Below are 13,133 nucleotides of genomic sequence, written 5' to 3'. Positions count from 1 at the left end.
TGGAGTCTGTTTGAATTGCATTTTTTATGCAGGAGAGAAGTGTCCATTCTATCACTCTTGATTTGATGATGATTGTTGATTTTAATGCAACTTTCAATGCACTGTGCTAGATCTTAGTGGATTGTTTTATAGTGGAGAACTTGAGAGATCCATGACCTTCCACACAGGAAAACTTGCTATCCTAGTTAATTAAGATTGGATTCAAATGCACCTGATTGTAGGAGGGCCCAAACTCACAACCTCAGTGATGACATGCTAGCAATCACTGTGAAATATAGATGAACTACTCAGACAACATGGTCACTACACTAATAAGAAAGATTGTCTTTGTTTCAATACATTATTTACATTAATCTTTTCTGCAAGGCTGTTTTTCATTGAATCTTCCAATTTAGTTACATTTTAATGTTGTGTCATTGTTCTCCTCTTGTATTTAATGCGTTTCCCTCAGTTTTAGTTTGTTACCCCGATTTTGTTTTTTGTCCATAGATTTACGAGTTTTGAACAGCGGTATACTACTGTTGCCTTTATTAGTGACTAGTAGTTTATACCTATTTACCTGTTCTTATATTCTAAAGAAGAAACTCAATTGAAAAAATAGTTTTTTTTGAGAAAATGAAAATGAGGTTTAGACATCTTGGTCAATTTACCTACAATACATGAAATTCTCATAGTGAAACCAGATTCTGAAATTGTTGACCTGTCATAAACTGATATGCCAGAAGCATAAAAATCTTATTGAGAAAGTATTTAAATTTGAATTCTTCTTATTGAACAAATATTCAATTTGAATTCTTCTTATTGAACAAATATTCAATTTGAAGTCTATTACAACACACTCGGCGTCACATGTGAAGCAGGAACTTAGTCTCTAGTTTATGTACAATTTGTAAGTTTGTATAGTTCTCAGTCCTTACATCATTTTTGTTTTTGACCATGGTATTGTCTGTTTTCATTGGTCTTGTCTGTTTTTGACCATGGTATTGTCTGTTTTCATCGGTCTTGTCTGTTTTTGACCATGGTATTGTCTGTTTTCATCGGTCTTGTCTGTTTTTGACCATGGTATTGTCTGTTTTCATCAATCTTGTCTGTTTTTGACCATGGTATTGTCTGTTTTCATTGTTCTTGTCTGTTTTTGACCATGGTATTGTCTGTTTTCATCGGTCTTGTCTGTTTTTGACCATGGTATTGTCTGTTTTCATCGGTCTTGTCTGTTTTTGACCATGGTATTGTCTGTTTTCATTGGTCTTGTCTGTTTTTGACCATGGTATTGTCTGTTTTCATCGGTCTTGTCTGTTTTTGACCATGGTATTGTCTGTTTTCATTGGTCTTGTGATTTTTGAATGCCCCTTGGTATCTTCTCTCTTTTTTTTTACAAACATTATCAAAACTTCATGTAGGGGAGATAATCATACTTTAATCCATCATGTAGCTTGACATTTTTAATTAAGACAGATCAGTGGAGATCCTGAGAACATTGCAAAAGTTTCACATTCACTACCTCAAAAGGGATTTTCCTATCATATTGGGTTTCAATTGTAGATCTTAAGAATATTTATTTTCATTTCAGTTCCCACTGTAAGAATATTTGTTGGCCATAAAACACAAAAGAAAGTTTAAGAATGGAAATGAGGAATATGTCAAAGAGATAACAACCTGGCCGAAGAGCAGAAAACAGCTGAAGGCCATCAAAGGGTTTTCAACACAGCGTAAAAAAACCCATCTGGAGGCAGTCTTCACCTGGCTCCCTAAACAAAAATGTTTACTAGTTCAGCAAACATGGACACCTCACTAATCTCTGAAACACAAAATTGAACCAAAATTTAAATGAAAATATAAAACTACGGCTGGAGCTTCACAAACTTTGGGGAAACAGGGGTAGACAGTTTTGTGAGATCCCAACCCTCCCATATACTTCTAGCCAATTTTCAAGGAAATATTTTTTATTCCTTTGGTTTCAATTGATTAGTTCAGAAGATGATCTTTCTGCAAGTTAACCAAAGAGTCTAATGTAACACTATATCTATGCTAGTATTTTGTAACAAATTTTAACAAAGCTTAAATGTATAAATAAGCTGAAAGGATAAATTCTTTTTTTCCCAGAATCTATAACATTTAGACATGAGAATTTGAGACACTTCTAGATCTACTAATGATATCAGACAAAAATCACTTTACTTTTTGGCTTCATAAATATCCTCTTGTGATGTCAAAATTTTACAGGGAACAACTGTCATACCCAGTTATGACAGAAAAATAACAATAAGGTAGCATTCACAGTTTCGCATTTTGGCCCTGGTGGATATTTAAATATGAAAGTTATTGTGCAATAACATTCATTTTTAGATAGCCGAGTACTAATTTAGCCTTCAAAAATGGTTAATAAGATCATCAAGATTATTTTTTACATGTTTTATTGGCTATTTTCTGTTTGACTCTCCGTATTTTCATAGCTAGACCAGCCATCGGTACAGAAATTAATGGACACTTTTTTTCTACACAAAGCTCTTGACACAATTTTACAAAAAAATGAGACGAAAGATGTATGATTTTCATTGGATTAACTGAAAGATATATATAAACAGCTTCAGATAAGGTATTACTTCAAGCGATTGAAAAATATGTGACATCTTTTCACCCCTTTTTGCAATATTTTATAGCAAATAAATTCAGATTGTTGCTATAGATACACCCAAAAGAAACTATATTTTTCCATTTTATATACTGGATATAAAATCTATGGAAGATTCTGATTACATACATATGCACATATATGACACAAACAGTAAGCTTGATATTGCAAGAAAGCAATGAAAAGGGGATGTAAAATTTGTGAGTGCAAATTTTGATACTTTTTCATAATTGTTTATTGCTACCTTATGGCATACTGTAGTTGGCAAACTCAGAATTGTAGAATTTAAGACTTTTCATACCACAAATCTATTGATATTTAGATTCTATATCATATCTGAGATTGCAGAACACAGAAAATTAGTTAAAAGGGAGAATTTGAAGAAAAAAAATTATTCTATCAGGGGTCCCAATTCATTTCTACTAACAAGTCCAATGAAATAAAAATAGAAATCAACAGATGACAGGTGGTAGGAAACAATTTTATCTACATTTTGAACATTTTCCCTTTGATCATAATTACTGTTATATTTTTTAGGATCATGGATATGACTTCATACTGTAAAATATAAGCTATGACATCCTGTATCAGTGCAACAACATCACTTTATCAATGAATAGCATCAGACATCAATCATACAAACGAACAACTATTCCAACTTTTTGTTGTTGACTCAAACGGGCTTCCGATCTACATGAGAAAATGCCTGTACCAAGTCAGGAATATGACAGTATGATGTGTTTGAACTTTTGATTTTGCCATTTGATTAGGGACTTTCCTTTTTGAATTTTCCTCAGAGTTCAGTATTTTTGGTGATTTTACTTTTACTTGACATTTTTTCTAATAAAGTCAGTATCATAAGCACAAAAATGCCATTATTACATATGTATTATTATAAAGGAAAAGGCAATCTTCTCAATATAAATATAAACTTTTAATATTCTTTATTATTCTATATAAATAGGTTCATGAAATATGGCATGATACAATGGGGGAAAAATACAGGTACAAATTGGCATTATCATGATTAAAAACATCAAAAAAATAAATAAATATCTAAGAGAGTCGAGACTATCGATACAATTATGTTGATTTTCCAAATGGTGGTCTTGTTTTCACATAATTAAGTCTGTGATGTTCGCTGTTTTTTCCGAATTTAACACCATTTCCAAGCTTTATAGATTGGAAGAGATCAAAGCCATAAGATTCAATACGTTTAAGTTCACTGAAGTAAGTTCTGATTGTTCCGACCGGCAGCTTCTTTGATATTCTGTGGAGATTGATGTCAATGATAAGCTGATGAAACCCCTGAAAAAAAGAAACATTTATAAAACAGTACATTTAATAAAGTTTTTTGTTGCTTAATTTCATGAACTGGATAAATCAACCCCATTTTTCTTGTTCCACAATCGCATATGTATTGCTACAAGAAAATCATGTCAAAATTATAACAAGACAACATGGAAGAGCTTTTGCTTTTTTTCTGCATGTAGAATGAATGTTGTCTACCGGTACATTCCTGACTTTACAAAAAGTAACATGACTTTATAATGAACATTATTGCGTTTTACCATAAACTTGTTAAAGTACTTCAATATCTATAAACTTACAGACATTTACTGTAAATTCAGAAATTTTTCCTAGGTTTTATAAATGCAAATATTGCAACACCTTGGGCATCCAAACAATAAGAATTCACATTCTGATATCTGATACCTATATCTGTGTGAAGTTTTTCCTAAATCGCAATAAATAAACTCACATTTTTGTTCATTCTTCAAGAATTGCAATGATAAATGCAAAATGCATGCAATAATTTCTGAATTTACAGTAACTAAAATTATCTCTATCCTTACTTCTTCAATTATTTCATAATTAAGGCCTGAACTCAGGATATAAAAATGTGAAATACATGTACGTAACAGTATGTTGAAGTCTAATTTTACCTTGTTCAATAGTTAAGAACAATATTTGTCAAACTTCTATAGTTTAACTAACGGCTAAGAATATAGCTGTAATATGAACAAGTGGATCTTCACAACATTTTCAAGTTTAAATTGATTGTGTATGACTAACTGAATTTTCCTTATATTTAAACCCTATTCCTTTACTCCCCATTATATAAATTACCTTTAGGACTCCAGAATTTAGCAATGGTGTAATGATTTCCCAAAACATGTCTGGCATGTTCAGATATAAAATGTTCTTGTTGTCGTACAATGTGTATTTGTCCAGTGCTTCTAACACTGTTGATCTTCCATGGGTAGACTGTTGTAAAGTTCTGCAATGAAATGTGAAAGGTTAAATATAGATTCACTTCTGCAGCAAGTGTGTTAGGATAATTCTCCACTTGAGACAGTTTAATTTGAGTATTTAAAGCCCCAAGGCTTGTCTACCTTTTTAAATATGAAAAGTTTAACTGTTGAGAGAGGAGAAATATGACAATAAATGAATTATAGTGGTGGAATCTCTAATGATTTTTACCCTTCCATTTCAAAGATTTGCAAAAAATTGTGTTCTTTATATGTGACATCGTCAGGCATGTCAGACATGGTCGCCTTTTTCATAACGTCACAATAGGAAATTCATAAGAAACCATGAAAATTTTGATGTAATAATTAAATTCCACCAATCCTTTGCCGAGAACATATATTTTACTGGTGAGGAGCAGAGGCGGATTTAGGGGCCCGGGCCTCCCCCTTATGAGAAAAAAAACCGGTTGATTATATAGGGAATCACTGAAACGTGACGGGAGCGGGCCCCCTCTTAGACAGCCAGTTGGCCCCCACTTATGAAAATTTCTAGATCCGCCACTGAGGAGAAATACTTTCTCACACCTAAGAAGAAATGTGAAAATAGCACAAAAAACAAAGAAAGTAATTTTCTACTCACAACTTAGTTAACTAACTGTTCAACTCATTGCTTAACTAGCCTATTTCTTATTCACTGCTTGGATTAAATAATTTTCTACTCATTGCTTGGTTCAAATAATTTTATAATAACTGCTAGGCCTAAGTAGTTTTGTACTCCATTCTAGGTTAAAGTAATTTTCACTTCACAGTATATTTATACATGTAATTTTCTACTAAATGATTTTTGTACTATCAATATGAAAGTTTTTAAAAGAAGGATGTGAACCCTTAATTGGTCAGTGGCAAAAATATTCCTACATGTTTTGTATGGTTTTTTTTAATGACAATAATAGTTTAATATTCTTACTTCATTTTTTGCCATTTTCAGGGGTGCATGACCTAAACTTTCCATCTAAATTTTTCCCAGAATTTTGTTTTAATTTTCAAAATAACAAGAGAATCTCCAACACACTTATCTTATGTCTGGCATGAATATTATTTCTTAATATAATATTACCCTTTATTATTGGTTGTATATTCATTAACATCTGCATCAATATGACCATCTAACATCTTCAATCCAATGACATCACATTGAAGCTCAAATGGCAAATATGAATCCGTAGTTAATTGCATTTTCTCCTCCCTAAAAAAAAATCATAAAAAAAAATACTGTGTAATTCAAATATTCAATTTTCATTCTACAAGAATGTCAAATTTTATTACACAAGATCTAGGGTCAACACTGAACAGTTGGGGCAAAAATGGATGCAATATTTGTGCTTGATACAGGTCTGAATTTGGATTGTTATTAAATATTTGACACATATTAGGTTTCTGACACAGAATAACTGTAGTCAAAAACCTTAGAATTGGTAATATGATTCGAATTTATATATTTTTTGCTTTTGTGCAATACCCCCTCCCCGTTTTTTTGGCAAATAGTCCAAAACCTGTGACATTTCTTGATACATAATTTACAAAAAGTGTAAGGGAGGTAAATCTGAATATACCTAACATTGTATTTTAAATATTTTTTGGATTATCTCCCATACACAGCTTTTAAATTGTCTTAATTGTCCATTGACCAGAAAAACATAAATTTTAACCCCCCTTTTTTTGCCCCTAATTACTCCTTACCAGTTTGAGCCATAACCCCCCAAGGTCAATACTAACCATCCCTTCATGGGATGGAATCTTGTGGTATAATTTCAGATAGATTCATACACTATAAAGTAAACACAAGTTATTGTTTGGAATCTACAAAAATGCTTATTTGGGCTCCCTTTTTGGCCCCTAATTCCTGAACTATTGGGACCATAACCCCAAAAATCAATTCCAACCTTCCTTGAGTGGTATTGAACCTTCTGGTAAAAATTTATAGAGATCCATTCACTTAAACTAAAGTAATTGTCCGGAAACTAAATGCATCTTAGGAAGACAACGCAGATCTAGACGACATTATACGACCGAATATTTTTTGGGGTCGTATAATAAAAAGTGGTATGAGATGAGAAATCTAACAACCCTTAAACCAATATACATCTAGAAGTCCACTAACTGTCTTCAACAATAGACATGTGTCTACAATATCTGAGGCTAATATTTGCCATGCTAAATAAGTTGTGAATATAAATCTGAAAGAAAAAAGAAAAGATTGACCAAAAACACTTAAATATAAATGCACTTAAAAGCTGTCATGGAATTTTTTTCCTTGATGTTCACACTTGCTTAAGAATTTGATGAGATGAGATGATAATGAGGGTAAATCCAGGTTATAAATTAGCACAGTATGGGTTGATTTTTTTAAGATCCAGTAAATATGAAAATGAGGCACAAATTCCCTGATGTCCATGCTAGCTTAAGATTTTTGGATGAGATGAGAATGAAGGTAAACCCAGGCTATAAATTGACACACTATGGGTATTACTTTTTTACACATCCGGTAAATATGAAAATGAAGCAAGAGTGCCATCTCAAGGTATATAACAACTTACCCTATAAGAATAATTTTACAAGGATTTCTCAACATATATCTGTCAGTGTTGGTACATAATGATATAGGAGTACCCCTCAAGACTGGTATATCTACACTATCATCACAATACCCTTCTGGTTTCTCTAAATAGTCTTCTATTCTTGAAAGCTCAAATTCCATTGAACCTGTAACATATTTCAGATTATCAAACATAGTAAATTGTAGAATTATATAATAAATCATATATGGTACACTCCATGTATAAATAACACGCTGCATTATAAACAACGTTTAAACGGTCTTAACTACCATCAATAAAATGTTGGTACAATGTCACAATGTCTATACATAATATATATAGCTATACAATGCAGTCTGGTGTATCCACGGCTCCACACACCTAAGTCTTTTGGCTTCACTTTGGTAATGAAATGAAACCAATAACTTGTTAATATAGTGAGAAACTCATGACATGTTTTTATTTCTTGAAGTAATCTTTTTGTATAGTTTTCACGGTTAAGATTTTATGTAATATGTCTCCAAAATTAGGGTAAACCCTGATTTGACAATTCTTCATATGCCTGGTGAATTTGTACATGCTTTCTAAAAATAGCTAATTTGAATACAGGAAAGACTTAATAGGAAACCAATTTTATCCACTGAAAATTTATAATGGAAATGGCTTAAATGATTAATCATGGAATTGTAATTATAAATTTATGCTTGAACTTCTCAATTTTAATCTTTTCTGTCCCTTCAGAAGATGTAAACAATTACAAAATGGTTCTATTTGTTTACATTGCAGATATAACAAAATCAGGTAATGTGCGATATCACCAGCCACATGGACACAGGGATTTCCCCTAGGCCCATACTTATCATTAAAAGCTAACATTACACAATGATTATCATCAATAGCAAGTTGAAAATCAGGCTGTATAATTACCATTAACACAAGATGGATTGAGCCTAGGACCTAGGGGTGTATACATACCATCAATAGCTGGAGGGTACAATATCATGGTTTGTGGTCCAGGATCTCTGACCCAGGACATGTAGTAAGTACATGACTCCATGAGTGTGACTTGTAAACATAGCTGATCTGATGCTGATGTATGATATAATCTGAACCTTGACTTGTGGAAAAGGTTATACAGACTTCTATACCAACTGTATAAATGATCATCATCTACTTTATCTAAAAAAAAATATTTTATGTATGTAAACAGTAATGAGTCATAATAAACAATAATTTATTATCCAAAAAATTATAGGATTTTACAGTAAACATGGTAAAACTAAATACAAATTGAAATTATTTTTCAAAAATGATGAAAACCACAAATAGAAAAAACTAGAGGCTCTTCAGAGCCTGTGTCGCTCACCTTGGTCTACATGTATGTACATATTAAACAAAAGACACAGATGGACTAATGACAAAATTGTGTTTTGGTGATGGTGATGTTTGTAAATCTTACTTTACTGAACATTATTGCTACTTACAATTATCTCTATCTATAATGAACTTTGCCCATTAGTTACAGAGGATAATATTTTGTTAAAATTTACAAAAATATACAAAATTTATGAAAATTGTTAAAAATTGACTGTAAAGGGCAATTTGGTCATGTTTGACTTATTTGTAGATCTTACTTTGCTGAACATTATTGCTGTTTACAGTTTATCTCTATCTATAATAATATTCAAGATAATAACCAAAAACAGCAAAATTTCCTTAAAAATTACCAATTCAGGTGCAGTTGTCAGATTCATCTGAAAATGCAGATAGATCTCGACTCGATAAACAATTTAACCCCAAGTCAGATTTGCTCTTAATGCTTTGGTTTTAGAGTTTTCAGCCAAAATCTACATTTTACCCCTATGTTCTATTTTTAGCCATGGCGGCCATCTTGGTTGGTTGGCTGGGTCATCGCACAAATTTTTCAAACTAGATACCCCAATGATTATTGTGGCCAAGTATGGTTAAGTTTGGCCCAGTTAGTTTCAAAGGAGAAGATTTTTGTAAAAGATTACAAAAATGTACGAAAAATTGGTAAAAAATGACTATAAAGGGCAATAACTACCTAAGGGGGTCAACTGACCATTTTGGTCATGTAGACTTATTTGTAGATCTTACTTTGCTGACATTATTGCTGTTTACAGTTCATCTCTATCTATAATAATATTCAAGTTAATAACCAAAAACGGCAAAATTTCCTTAAAATTGCCAATTCAGGGGCAGCAACCCAAAAACAGGTTGTCGGATTCGTCTGAAAATTTCAGGGCAGATAGATTTTGACTTGATAACCTCTTGTCAGATTTGCTCTGAATGCTTCGGATTCAGAGTTATAAGCCAAAATCTATATTTTACCCCTATGTTCTATTTTTAGCCATGGTGGCCATCTTGGTTGGTTGGCCAGGTAACCGGACACATTCTTTAAACTAGATACCCCCATGATGATTGTGGCCAAGTTTGGTTAAATTTGGCCAGGTAGTTTCAGAGGAGAAAATTTCTGTAAAAGTTAAGGACGATGGACGACGACAACAAAGGACACGGACGCCAAGTGATGAGAAAAGCTCACTTGGCCTTTCAGGCCAGGTGAAAGGCCAGGTGAGCTAAAAAAGAAACTCAAGAACAAATTACTGGACTTTGACTTATTTGATATCAAATTTGAAAGTGTTTGTAACAATATCCAAGTAGAATTAATCACAAGTAGGCACATGTAATGTTGTAATGATTTTTTCTGATGATCTATTACCTATTACATGTTTTATCTTTCAAGGCTAAATAAAGTAGATATTGTTTTAGACACTTCAAATAAGGTATTAGTAAGTGAAACCACTTGATGTAAGTGCCTTTTATGTTATATAATTTCTAGATAATTTTCATTTTTAACAGTTTGCAATTTTTTTGGAAAAAGTTATATAATATACATGTAATAAAAACTTTAAAGGTTTTATACTGTCAGAAACAAAAGGCAAAAATAACTGATTATCTGTTTGATTGATTCATTACCTAACTTTTAAAAGTTAATTTCCCTTTCTTTGGAAGACAGATCCTTTATATAAATATTTCTTAAAGTGTCATTTTAAATTTTGAATAATTAAAACAATATATTGTATGATATAACTATGTTAAAGACTAATTTCAGGATGATGATATTGGATGCCTGCTTATAAATTATAAATGTTCAAGGACAAGTTAAATGCATATTCAGGACGAGAACATGTTAATATATTATGAATTTGAAAACTTAAGCCTGATTATAAACAGCAGGAAGACTGGTTACCCTACCCGGACAACTCCCACATGCTTAGATGAGAATCTGTAAATACCAATTTTTAAACCTTTGGTTTGACCCAGCCAGGGATCAAACCCAGGACCTTCAGCATTCAATGCAAACACTCTACCACTAGATCACTGAGGCAGTGCTAGCTAGTTCTCATCTAAGGATTTCAGTCATTTAAAGATAATATAAGTCTCATTTGAACTTACCAATGTGCAATGAAATATGAAGCTGATCGACCTTTTTCAAGAGATCATCGTTTACAAGATAAAATAAAATCTCATTTGAACTTACCAATGTGCAATGAAATATGAAGCTGATCGACCTTTTTCAAGAGATCATCGTTTACAAGATAAAATAAGATCTCACATGAACTTACCAATATGTAATGAAATATGAAGCTGATCAACCTTTTTCAAGAGATCATCGTTTACAAGATAAAATAAGATCTCACATGAACTTACCAATGTGCAATGAAATATGAAGCTGATCGACCTTTTTCAAGAGATCATCGTTTACAAGATAAAATAAGATCTCACATGAACTTACCAATATGTAATGAAATATGAAGCTGATCGACCTTTTTCAAGAGATCATCGTTTACAAGATAAAATAAAATCTCACATGAACTTACCAATATGTAATGAAATATGAAGCTGATCGACCTTTTTCAAGAGATCATCGTTTACAAGATAAAATAAGATCTCACATGAACTTACCAATATGTAATGAAATATGAAGCTGATCGACCTTTTTCAAGAGATCATCGTTTACAAGATAAAATAAAATCTCACATGAACTTACCAATATGTAATGAAATATGAAGCTGATCGAACTTTTTCAAGAGATCATCGTTTACAAGATAAAATAAAATCTCACATGAACTTACCAATATGTAATGAAATATGAAGCTGATCGACCTTTTTCAAGAGATCATCGTTTACAAGATAAAATAAGATCTCACATGAACTTACCAATATGTAATGAAATATGAAGCTGATCGACCTTTTTCAAGAGATCATCTTTTACAAGATAAAATAAGATCTCACATGAACTTACCAATATGTAATGAAATATGAAGCTGATCGACCTTTTTCAAGAGATCATCGTTTACAAGATAAAATAAAATCTCACATGAACTAACCAATATGTAATGAAATATGAAGCTGATCGACCTTTTTCAAGAGATCATCGTTTACAAGATAAAATAAAATCTCACATGAACTTACCAATATGTAATGAAATATGAAGCTGATCGACCTTTTTCAAGAGATCATCGTTTACAAGATAAAATAAGATCTCACATGAACTTACCAATATGTAATGAAATATGAAGCTGATCGACCTTTTTCAAGAGATCATCGTTTACAAGATAAAATAAAATCTCACATGAACTTACCAATATGTAATGAAATATGAAGCTGATCGAACTTTTTCAAGAGATCATCGTTTACAAGATAAAATAAAATCTCACATGAACTTACCAATATGTAATGAAATATGAAGCTGATCGACCTTTTTCAAGAGATCATCGTTTACAAGATAAAATAAGATCTCACATGAACTTACCAATATGTAATGAAATATGAAGCTGATCGACCTTTTTCAAGAGATCATCTTTTACAAGATAAAATAAGATCTCACATGAACTTACCAATATGTAATGAAATATGAAGCTGATCGACCTTTTTCAAGAGATCATCGTTTACAAGATAAAATAAAATCTCACATGAACTTACCAATATGTAATGAAATATGAAGCTGATCGACCTTTTTCAAGAGATCATCGTTTACAAGATAAAATAAAATCTCACATGAACTTACCAATATGTAATGAAATATGAAGCTGATCGACCTTTTTCAAGAGATCATCGTTTACAAGATAAAATAAGATCTTACATGAACTTACCAATATGTAATGAAATATGAAGCTGATCGACCTTTTTCAAGAGATCATCGTTTACAAGATAAAATAAGATCTCACATGAACTTACCAATATGTAATGAAATATGAAGCTGATCGACCTTTTTCAAGAGATCATCGTTTACAAGATAAAATAAAATCTCATGTGTGTTGATCTCATCCATTACATTTTCTATTTTTAGAATATCTATGTGATTATGATGTAAATTTAACATGATATCGTTCAACGTCTGTGTTTCGTATGAATTTCTAGTAAAGTCCGATGGGTTGTTTGGCACCACAACTGTTTTAATAACATATGTATTATTCAAACTCCCATCATTGTATATTGGTCTATGACACATGAGAAATACATTAAATGATAAATTTCTGACCAACAGTCTTTCAAATTCTAAGTCTTCAGAAGGCCTGCAAAAGAAACAAATAGAATGATTTTATTCTCTTTGTGCATCCAAAATGA

At 31.8% G+C, this 13,133-nt stretch overlaps 1 protein-coding gene across 1 annotated transcript; it reads right to left on the bottom strand.

Annotated features, from left to right (window-relative positions):
• Nucleotides 1–3,544: 3,544 nt before the first annotated feature.
• LOC143068724 (uncharacterized) lies at nt 3,545–11,196 on the bottom strand. Its single transcript, XM_076242988.1, has 6 exons — nt 11,129–11,196; nt 8,457–8,660; nt 7,482–7,647; nt 6,002–6,130; nt 4,763–4,913; nt 3,545–3,940 (listed from the first exon to the last, which is right to left on the bottom strand). The coding sequence occupies exons 2-6, from the start codon at nt 8,536–8,538 to the stop codon at nt 3,716–3,718; spliced, it is 753 nt and encodes a 250-aa protein (XP_076099103.1). The 5' UTR covers nt 8,539–8,660; nt 11,129–11,196; the 3' UTR covers nt 3,545–3,715.
• Nucleotides 11,197–13,133: the final 1,937 nt, after the last annotated feature.

This window comes from Mytilus galloprovincialis, chromosome 3 (genome assembly GCF_965363235.1).
Source record: "Mytilus galloprovincialis chromosome 3, xbMytGall1.hap1.1, whole genome shotgun sequence".
NCBI lineage: Eukaryota > Metazoa > Mollusca > Bivalvia > Mytilida > Mytilidae > Mytilus > Mytilus galloprovincialis.
The sequence above is the reverse complement of the archived record's forward strand: the minus strand, read 5'-3'. Positions and strand labels throughout refer to the sequence as shown.

Coding starts and splice junctions, on each gene's coding strand:
- LOC143068724 (XM_076242988.1), bottom strand. CDS start 8,538: ATGGAGTCATGTACTTACTACATGTCCTGGGTCAGAGATCCTGGACCA. Junction 7,648..8,456: donor GTACCCTCCAGCTATTGATG/GTATGTATACAC, acceptor AATATGTTACAG/GTTCAATGGAATTTGAGCTT. Junction 6,131..7,481: donor TGTAAAATTATTCTTATAGG/GTAAGTTGTTAT, acceptor ATTTTTTTTTAG/GGAGGAGAAAATGCAATTAA.